At 39.2% G+C, this 10,681-nt stretch overlaps 1 protein-coding gene across 1 annotated transcript in view; it reads right to left on the bottom strand.

Annotated features, from left to right (window-relative positions):
* Positions 1–738: 738 nt before the first annotated feature.
* POLR3B (polymerase (RNA) III (DNA directed) polypeptide B) overlaps positions 739–10,681 on the bottom strand; it is a 78,365-nt gene continuing 68,422 nt past the window's right edge. Inside the window, exons 27-28 of the mRNA XM_014964275.1 lie at positions 5,951–6,124; positions 739–1,304 (exon numbers count right to left, since the gene is read on the bottom strand). Of these exons, the coding sequence (XP_014819761.1) occupies positions 1,175–1,304; positions 5,951–6,124 (304 nt within the window). The 3' untranslated portion in view covers positions 739–1,174. The remainder of the gene's footprint in view (positions 1,305–5,950; positions 6,125–10,681) is intronic.

The raw sequence follows: 10,681 nt of genomic DNA, 5'->3' as shown, positions 1-10,681 counted from the left end.
ACTTCCAGACCATAGACGGTGTTCTGCGTCCTCCTTGGTCCAGAGTGCTGCCTTCATCTGAAGCACTTGAATACACACATACTTCACCCCTACCTCAATGGGACTACTTTGCTTAAAAAGTTAACCATATGCTTTGACAAGCAAAGGCTCAAGTGAATTTAGGGTACTAAGTGACTTTAATTTCGGATCTCCCCTTCCCTTTCTAAAGCTCTTCCCTTTCTAAATCCTTTCAGGTCACTCAAACCCGCTCCACTGTCAGTGGAGGACATGTGCTCTTCATAGTTCTTTTATTTTGAACAAAGAACTTTACAAAAAAAGTTCTGAAGTCCTAGGACAGCACAGCATGCATCAGTACCTAGTGTTTGCAGCTCGTCTTTTCAGGGCTTTGGCCGGTGTATTATTAAATCTACTACACTCAGTAGGAATTGACTAGATACCTGTAAGCTGTACCATGCACTTGCTGATACAAGTCACCTCCCTTGAACTTCATGGCAACTCCATACATTTTGCTTAAAGCAGATTGAGTGTATAATTGCACCATTGCTTCCACATAAATGCACCTGCATATTGAAATCCCCCTCAAAATGTCTCATTTCAAGTTCTCGATAAAGTAGTTTAATTTCTCTAAGCCTGACACTACTTATAATTTTAATGCTTTTACAAAATGCTTTAGGAATAGCAAAATGGTTTAGATGTTATATGAAGGCTTTACCATCCTTCCACAACCATCAACACATATTCAGGCAGTATTATTTAAAACATTTATTAGTCTTTCATATTACACTGGTCCAGAAAACATTTTTAACCTCTGTGAATAAGATGTTCATTTAGTTCAGCTCATGCCCTCATCCAGCAAAGCACTTTTCAAAACCAAGCATGGGATTGTCTGAAATGATGCAAGTTCTTTGCTGGATCATGGCCTTATTCAACAATTCCCTTATGTCCTGTTCACTCAGACTAATCAAGGCTTTCAGAACTTCTCATATATTCTATTGACAGAGCTTCCCCTGTCAACTTAAAAACAGGTAGTACATGTAAGAAAGATTTCTTACACTGTCTTGCACCTCCCTTCTACCCACTCAGGTTTTAGAGTTATTCCTGTTCACCAAAAATATCCTCCCATTATATATGCTGGATTTCAATTTCTCTAAAGTACTTTTTTCCCCCATCTTTTTCATTCATTGTACTTAGCTAGTTTTAGCCTAGGTATGATGTTCATTGACTGCAGTTCTTGAAATAAGAGTTTACAGGCATACGGTATGCGCAGAGATGACACGTGACATGATGACTTGCAGTAGTGGCACCTAGGGAAACAAACAAGAAGAAAGTCAGAGTTGGTGCATAAATGAAGCTCTGCAGAAAAAAACCCAACAGTTGCCACTACCCACTGGTTTCTTTGTTTACCTGCATTTAAACACTGGGCTTAGTCCTAAAAAGAGCCAACACCTTTTAGTGCATAAGACCGTTGCAACTTTATGCCTTTAAATAATCAGACTGAAGTCAATAGAAGTTTAAAGTTAAACCTACACTTTTCTTTGAGGAGAATCACAATGGCCAGTAGCCAACAGGACTGACTTCTACTTCTTCACCACTCACAACTGCCAACACAAATTCAGCATTGCGTAATGAGAGAAAGGAGGTAAACAAAGCTAAGCATTTCTGAAAACACGGTTAACGGTCTAGTTTCTCTCATATATATGTCATAAAAAAAAGGCAGGAAGAAAGCAGGTTCACACTTAGGTTTTTTCCTCATAACACAATTTCACCCTATAATGTCTCAAATCAATTAATATTCCAGAAAAAAGGCATCTCTTATCTTATACCTCTCTGTGTCAGCGGGCAAAGCTTCACTTACTCCAGTAACTGCTTTGGCTTTTTCTAAATCTGACGATAGGCAGCAAGAAGGTAAGAGACTGAACTAGATGTTTCCCTGGAACAGGCTTCTCCTGTAGACAGTGTAGAGCTATAACACCTTTAGAACAGAATAGACCTCAGCTGCAGGTTTAGAACTACTCCCCTAGTCCAAATTTATAGGGAAAAGTGCATTTTTATGGTGGGAGGAAGTGACCAAAACAGAAGCCAATGATAACATACCAAGTAATTGCTCTCAATAGAAGAAGCCTTGCAAGCCCTGGAAGCTGATGAGGCATGACTTTTCTGCTATGAGCAGATGTCTGGCATCTGAATACAGCTACCAGGGACTGAACAGCAGAGATCCCTCACTACACCCAGGCCCAAAGCTACACCGTTCTGGGCTTGCTTTGTACTTGGATGGGGATCATCCTGAAAGGTTAAGGTGCAGGAAGCACAAAGCTCTGTCAAACGGAGATCACAGAAAGTACTTGAAAGACCATTTGGTACAAGAATTGATACCAAACTGGACAGGAAAAGGCAACTGTGCCAAGGCTGAATCTGGAGCAGAACCAAAATTTTTCTTCAGGCAGATTTTAAAATGCTCAGACTCTAGGGATCGGAATAACTTCTCATCATCAAAAAAGGACCTGATTCTGCTCATTGCGTTCAGTGGAGTCCTGTCCCTGAGCACCAGTACAACAGCAAAGTTGGAAAATTTGCACAACACTGGTACATCACAGTAAGTTCCTACTGTTTTGGGTTTTTGGGGAGTTTTTTGTTGTTGTTGTTGGTTTTTTTTTTTTTTTTTAACAGGGCAAAACTCTGTCACTGCCACAACAGTCTTCTTCCCCAGTGAAAGTCCCAGTTCAGGCCCCAACAGTGATTTGCTGTTACTGCCTTGCAGGAAAACATACCCAGTGCCTAGTCCTTGTCTGGGAGGAAGGGCTCATCTTCCTTAAGGCAAGAGTCCTTAATGCTAGGCACCAAACAATATGTTTCTAAAAGGTCTTTTGCAGCAATGTCTTATTAATGCCAGAACCACTGAAAAGGCCCGTTTGGAAGTTTCTCTTAATGACTTGGTCTCTACTGTGATGCTCATTATCGGGCCACTTGCTTCAGCTGCTGGTAGACACAGCGTATCATTTAGCAGAAACTACCTCTTAGCAATTTCTCTCACACATCAGACAGCTTTTCACAGACTCAGATTGCAAGAACATCTAGCTCCATCTGAGAGAGTAGTTTCTTTCACAGTTTTTTAAAAAGAGTTACTAAACTTTGTTACAAGCTTAAAAATATGAAATATAGTAACAGCAACTTAAAAATAAAATCCAATACTATTTTTGAAGTTCAAATTCCTAATTTTCTTCAAGGTGTCCTCACTTCCTGTGGTCTCTGAAATTCTTCAAGGACTGCTTTGAGAGCCAAGGTCTTATAAAAACAATAATAATTGAGCTACATCTGCATGTGAGTTTTTTAAGGCAGTGCTCTACACAGAAGTGGTTGGTTGTTTAACTTATGGCATGTCCTTCAGTTTCAGACAATTTCCTTCAACTGTTATTTGTATTACAGTAGTTTTAAGAGACAAGTTTTAAGAGAAAAACGCCTCACTTGCTACACACAGTGTACAGTACTTGAGAAAAATAGGACTCAAAAATCCTGCACAGAAGCCAGTAGAACAATGCCCAACAACAAATCACCAACCACAACAGGATGCACAGAGTATGCCTTGTCTCTCCTCTGGATTTCACATGTGTTTACCTACCTCTGAATGAGTTTCTGCTCCACAAGGAGCAGAACTGCTGCTGCTGTTAGCAGCAAACGTGGTGCTTGGTTTCTGGCCAGAAGCCACATGCTTCAGAAGAAAGGCCTGACCAAGGGCAGAAATGGTAGCTGTCACTTTTACGCATCTACAAACTGAGAGCACACCTATTCTACTTCATCATGTCACAGAAAAAAAACCAATCACTCTCAATCATTGAAGTGAATAAAGTCCAATTTCCTGCGCTTCCCAATAGATTAATATTGATACCCAAGATGTGGCAAGTTTCCAACAATGTTCTTTTGAGATATTTGGAAATGAATCCTTCTCCTCCTCCTCCCAACTCCCCATCTTCACCCAACATGAAAATTAGAGTAACTTGTAACTTGAACTCCCACAGTATATTTTTTCCTCCCTTAATCACAGAATTCCAGGTCACCTGTTTTCAGGAAACTTGCAAGATCGTTGCACATCCTTGCTTACTGCAGGGGGGGCTGGACTAGATGACCTTTAGACTCACAGACTCATAGAATTGTCTAGGTTGGAAGGGACCTTTAAGATCATCTAGTCCAAGCATCAACTTAACTCAGATTAAAAAAAAAATAATCACTAAACCATGTCTCTAAACTATGTCTACCAGTCTTTTAAATACTTCCAGGGATGGTGTCTCAACCACTTCCTGGGCAGCCCATTCCAATGCTTAATAACCCTTCCAGGGTAAAAAATGTTTCCTGATATCCAATCTGAAGCTCCCCTGGCGCAACTTGAGGCCATTTCCTCTTGTCCTATCACCTGTGACTTGGGAGAAGAGACTGACCCCCACCTCTCTACAACCTCCTTTCAGGTAGTTGTAGAGAGTGATAAGGTCTCAACTCAGGCTCCTTTTCATCCCCAGCTCCCTCAGCCTCTCCTCATAAGACTTATTCTCCAGACCTCTCACCAGCTTCGTTGTCCTCCTCTGGACCCGCTCCAGCACCTCAATGTCTTTTTGTGGTAAGGGGCCCAAAACCGGACATAGTACTTGAGCAATAAAGTACAACCAGTGCCAAATACAGGGGATTAAGGTCCCTTCCAATTGAACACATTCTATGATTCTATGATCTCATAAACTCCTATTGGTCTCACAAGTCTATTTTTCTGCCTGGCTGAAAAAAAAACAAACCAACAAGCTGAAGCAAAACAGTTCCCTCACCTAGAAAGAACATAAAAAGAAATTTCCCTATTTTCTAATAATAGTGGTATATTTCCAGCATACTACAGAACAACTTCAAATGTACCATCTCAGAATTACTGTAGAGAAAAGATGGTTAGAGCAAAGCCTATAGTGTCACACGTGGTGAGCTCCACATAGTTTTGCCATCCAGTTTTATGCTTCCCCTACATAGAAAACCAGTTTGTTTGCAGGAGACAAACTCAGTACTGCCTTAGGACACAGAGTAAGACAGCAAGACCATTAGCTAGTCTAGAGATAAGTTTCTTAGGGACAAAACAGTTGGGCAGAAACCAGCTGAATTTCCAACCAGACAGCTGCTTGTCTCAGGCTACAACACTGGTGCATTTGCCTGATGCTTCGAAGAGGAGCTCCTTGTTCTACAAGACTACGAAGGCATTTGGGAGAGGCACAGTGCATGAAAGTGGTATGTGTGCGATTATGAACTCCACAGCAAGAGAACAAGAAAGCGGAAGATTTTGCTTTCTTCTCCCATTCTTCTGTGCCCACTCTTTCTCTTCAGCCTTATGAGGTTCAACACATGATCACACCAGGAAGATCTGTGAGTAGCCTAGCTAGTAATCTCATTTCTGAAGTCAGAAGAGTCAAACACATTGATGCAGCTATTTTCCCCTTTTCAAAAAAGAGATGATATACAGGATTGGGCGTTTGCTAATGCCCTGCGAGGGTGGGAAGGAAGGCAGCAGACAAGAGTGAATGTAACCTTTCCCACAAGCATAGCTGGGTGTGAAATACAGTACCTGTGCTCCCACAACAGGAGAGCACCTCAGCCCATTGATTGCACACTCACTTTAGTCCTAACTTCAATCAGACCATAACAAAGAACCACCCCCTGTCACCAATTTTCCAAATATCAATTTTGAACGTTTACACTGGTTTTGATTAAGGTGCATAGGACTGTTAATTGGTGCCTGCGAGCACTTTAAAACTGAGAAGCACTACAACCAGGGGCAGGATTCTGTTACATAGAGGCACATTTACCTGGTACCACTTTGCTTTAGCAACCTGAGGTCACGGGGTTTTTTTAAAGTATGAAACATGTCACATGCACAAAGTGAGGAGGAGACACCACGGTTTATAAAAAGCATTACAGTTAAACAACTTACCAGCCAGAGTAACCCAACAAGCCACACTGTCCACAAACATCCACTTCAAAGGCATCACTTGAAATCATCAATCTCTCCAGTAAAAGCATGCTGGCTCCATAACCTATCAAACAATCCCGTTCCATCTCTCCAAGACGTAAACCACCATCACGGGATCGACCTTCAGTGGGTTGCCTTTGAAATAAAGATTTGGAAAAAATGTAGTAAGTATTGCAGTATGTACATTCTACAACTCTAGGAATGCTTGTCTTCAAACTGTAGGAACTGTACAGGATGAATGGACAGCAGCATTCTGCAAACCAGCGTCACTGATCTCGCAAGGGTGTTATTCAAGTTGAAGGGATTTATCTTTGCCCCTGCACTGGCCGTATGATCTAGTTCTGTGGGTGGCAACTGCAGGGTCAGGCCATAACTCTACCTCACAGACCAGAGCTGAGTAAGTGAAAATAAAAAGAGACCAAACAGTATCCAAGACAATCTGGACACAGATTTGGTGTCCACTCTTTTTTGATGAGACATTCATTATAGTTCATAGTTCGTGAAACAATATTCAGCAACTAATGAATGAATCAAACTAATGTTTCAGCTGAACTACAGATAAGACTAAATTCTTAAAATGCAGCCATTTTTGATCTCAGAATACCAAAACAAAGCAGTAAACAAGTAGTATGCATATTACGCACTCATTATTGAAATCCCTTTTTTTTTTTTTTTTTTTTAAACACATCTACTTTCCTTTTTCATGTCTGACAGTTATTAGACTAATTTTTGTATTGTATGGGTTCCTGTTTTTCTAGTTCCTCCACACAAATCAAACTCTCATTTTTTTTTTGCCTGGAAAGACTTTCTGTCCTCATGGTGCTAGAGGAAAGTTTCAAGAAAGCAGTGAAAGCGTACACTAAAGATTTTGAGGTAAAAAGCCAAGGTACAATATATTATTTAACATTATGACTGTATAAGCCAATTTTTTTTTTTTGTTGGATACAGTCAAGATTTTTTAACCCCTTGCTAAAAATGTTAAATGTTAACCTCTTGATATTGCAATTTCATACAGTATCAGTTCTACTCTCATGTACTAGCACAGTGCTGTAGTATTTAGGTTGCAAATATTAGAGTGAACTATGAAGCAAAAATAATCTTAAATTCCTGAAGCACTAACATATTGCATGCATTTTATTAAATATTTCCATCTTGGTATATTCCCTGAAACATGACAACAAAGAGAAGGAATTAGAAAAATGTTATTTGCAATCATAAGAGGTTTCACGCTCAGTGAAACCCCATGTTTATGTGTTGTTTCTGATATTATTTAACATTATGACTGTATAAGCCAATTTTTTTTTTTTGTTGGATACAGTCAAGATTTTTTAACCCCTTGCTAAAAATGTTAAATGTTAACCTCTTGATATTGCAATTTCATACAGTATCAGTTCTACTCTCATGTACTAGCACAGTGCTGTAGTATTTAGGTTGCAAATATTAGAGTGAACTATGAAGCAAAAATAATCTTAAATTCCTGAAGCACTAACATATTGCATGCATTTTATTAAATATTTCCATCTTGGTATATTCCCTGAAACATGACAACAAAGAGAAGGAATTAGAAAAATGTTATTTGCAATCATAAGAGGTTTCACGCTCAGTGAAACCCCATGTTTATGTGTTGTTTCTGATACCTGCAGCAGTGCAATCCACCTAGAATATACAATGACGGATCTCATAACTTTTGGAGTATATTTGTTTATATTATTTCAAACAACTATATTTGTTAAGCATGCTAAATATATTAAAAATAAAATTTTGTCAACTTACTGCAACTCAGAGAAAAGGATTTACAAAAGCCTTCAACATCTAATAATCTTTTGTAACAAGTGTTAAAAAATATACTTAATTACCACACCAAAGTATCTTCTAAAGATGCAAGTTGTATTTGTTTTTAGGGGGTAGTTGTTTCCCTTACTCTGACCACACTGGAACCTCAAAACTAATCTGCTTGTAATTCAAAGTGTCCTTTTCATTCATATAACCTTCTATTTTTCCCACTGTTGGGAGAATGGATAGAAGTTGTTTACATCCTGATTAAACTCCCTAGGGCCCCCTCCCCAGATGATGGCACCATCACTGTTCAGATGCTGTTTTAAAGGACTGACCCTGTGGTGAATGCAGTTTCTCTTCTGAAGTCCCAGGAGGCAGATTTGAAAAGCAGTTGGGGCCTCCAAAGATACAGGCACTTGCTGTGGTGCTAGAAGTGCCTGAGTTTCTCTGATCAACTGACTTTTATAATATTAGTTAACGCACAAGCCTACTTTCAAAAGTTTCACCAGGTGCTCTTCCACAGGATAAAATGACAAAATAGCTATATAAATATGAGCCCAAATAAAGTCTCAATCCAATTAAGGAAGGATAAAACTTCTTGAAAAATGATGGGGTCCCAAATCTAGCCCTTTAAGAGCTGATATGCCATGGGTCTTTCAACAGATACAGGATGAAGACTTCCAAGGCAGTTCAAATACCATTAAGAAAACCAACAACACAACAAGCCACCCAAAACAAAACACCCCAAACTTAAGTCTTAAGCTCTTAAGTGTTTCACTCCCACTATCAAAATGATCTCATTTAAAAAAAAAAACAAAACAACCCAAATCCTTCCTCCCTAAAAAGCAGTTTTCTGAAGTACCAAATATTTCAATATTGAGATTGAAACTCTGAAAAAAAGTCTAGCCTGTGCTCCTTAAGTCTATTAGATTTTAGTTCCAGCTCACATCAGTTTGAAAATTCCTCATACCAAAGGTTGTTTAAAATGTTAAACCAGTATTTATAAAGCATTTGTGCTTCCCCTTTCCTGCTATACACACGTACACTGCAGCTGTTGCCGTGGGCAACTATTTCCATTTTTATTCTAAATATAACATTCTGAAAACAAAGCAGACTCTTGAAAATAAGATTGGGAATATCATTAAAAGAGATATTTTTCATCTGTAAAAAGAGTAAGTTCTTAAAATTCTTAAATGCTAAATAAAACACAGTGATTCTTTCAATTATAAAAAAATAAGGCCAAATGGTCTTCATACTATTTGACTGGTGCATTTAGAAAAAAGCATGAAACAATTAACTTTGGCATTTTTAAGCACATTAAGAATATATTGGCACTACTGCTGCATTTTCTGGAAGAACAGTGGGTTCAGCTTCATGGTCCTGTTCCTTGTTTCATTGGCCAGAGGGGGGAAACAAGTCTACCCCCGTGAATAAGAGCAGGCCTTGTAGGTCTCAGCAGATCTCTCTTGTGCCTGTTATGGAAAACCAGTGGCTAACTTGAAATGGGGAGTCATTGGTGGAAACACTGATCTCCAAGAAGCGGAGTATTACCTAGAAAAACACTGCCTGGAGGAGGAGGGCACACCGTGCTCCCACAGCCCCAGAGCCTGGAGAGGAGCCCTGACCAGTTGTCATCTCATTACTCCCTGGCAGTATAATAGGAACTGGAATATCTGATAAGTTCAAAAGACACGCAGGTGGCAGCTCTGACAATGTCCATCAAAACAACTCTGCATGCAGAAAGCTTATATTGATCTCTTGTAAGGAAAACTAAAAGCAGTTTATCTATTGAAAAGATTTAGCAGGACTGGGTATCTAGGCAACACCATATATAAAACTATGTTTTAAATTAATTGTCAATTACTCATGGCAAAATAAATTAAGTACTGCATTTCTTTTAACAAATACCAATTCAGAGGGCAACATCTTGGTGGCTTTGACTGTGTTGACAGGGTGCTGCTTTGCAAGTCTGCAAAGTCTTGTTTTAATCAGAACAATGTCTAGAATCGGTGACGTTCTAGAAACCCAAGTCTTCTACCTTATTTGTGATGGAAATATAGCTTTGCTCTGTCAGTTAAGGTACAATTGATATACAATTAAATGCATTTCAAGACAACGACAGCCAAATTCCATGTTGGAAGCTGTTACAGGATTACTTTTAAAAGCAAAAAACAATGTTAGAGGCATTTTACTCTCCAGGAAGTGCAATGGATGATAAAACAATAGTCAGTATGAAAGCTGGCAAAGCAGACTCTCTCAGCAGAGGCGATGGCAATAACAAAAGTTTAATTAGTTGAGGAGAAAAGAGAAAATTCCTAAAAAACTAGTCAAGAGGCAGCATAAATTGAACATCCACCAGCTTTCCTGAAAGTCAAATAAAGAGCCCTTGCTACATAGTACAATACTACTGACTGGAACAAAGAATTCAAAGAAATTAAAGGGTAGGGGAAATCACACCACCTTCATCTTTACATGTAAACACCACCTTCACTTGGGATTTAGGTTTCATTTGAATTCAGTATCTCTAAACAGCTAAGAAGTTGGGGTGACAATACAAAAGCAGATCAAGGGACTCAGATAAGTGAGGAACCCCAGTAAACCAACTGCGTGCACCGTTAGCTAAGACAGTGAGTTTTCATTTTCACGTGAAGCACCAATACTGTGACTAACACATTGAAGAACAGAAGATGGAGCAGATAGATCATTATTTAGGAATAGCACTTATTTTCATATAGGCGAGCAGCTGTGGTTAGGAAGTAATGGTTCTGCTACACTTGTTCTTCTCATGGGGTTGGTGGAAAAGTTCAGCCAAGAATTCCAAAAACTTTTCATGATTCGTCTCCCAGTTCAACCACTGGTATTTACTTCCAGTGTTCCATTTACTTACTAGAAAGTGTGAGACAACTTCAGTTTGTC

The sequence above is a fragment of the Calidris pugnax genome, unplaced genomic scaffold (genome assembly GCF_001431845.1).
Source record: "Calidris pugnax isolate Ruff unplaced genomic scaffold, ASM143184v1 scaffold44, whole genome shotgun sequence".
Taxonomy (NCBI): domain Eukaryota; kingdom Metazoa; phylum Chordata; class Aves; order Charadriiformes; family Scolopacidae; genus Calidris; species Calidris pugnax.
Note: the sequence above shows the minus strand (reverse complement) of the source record. Positions and strands in the feature narration are given on the sequence as shown.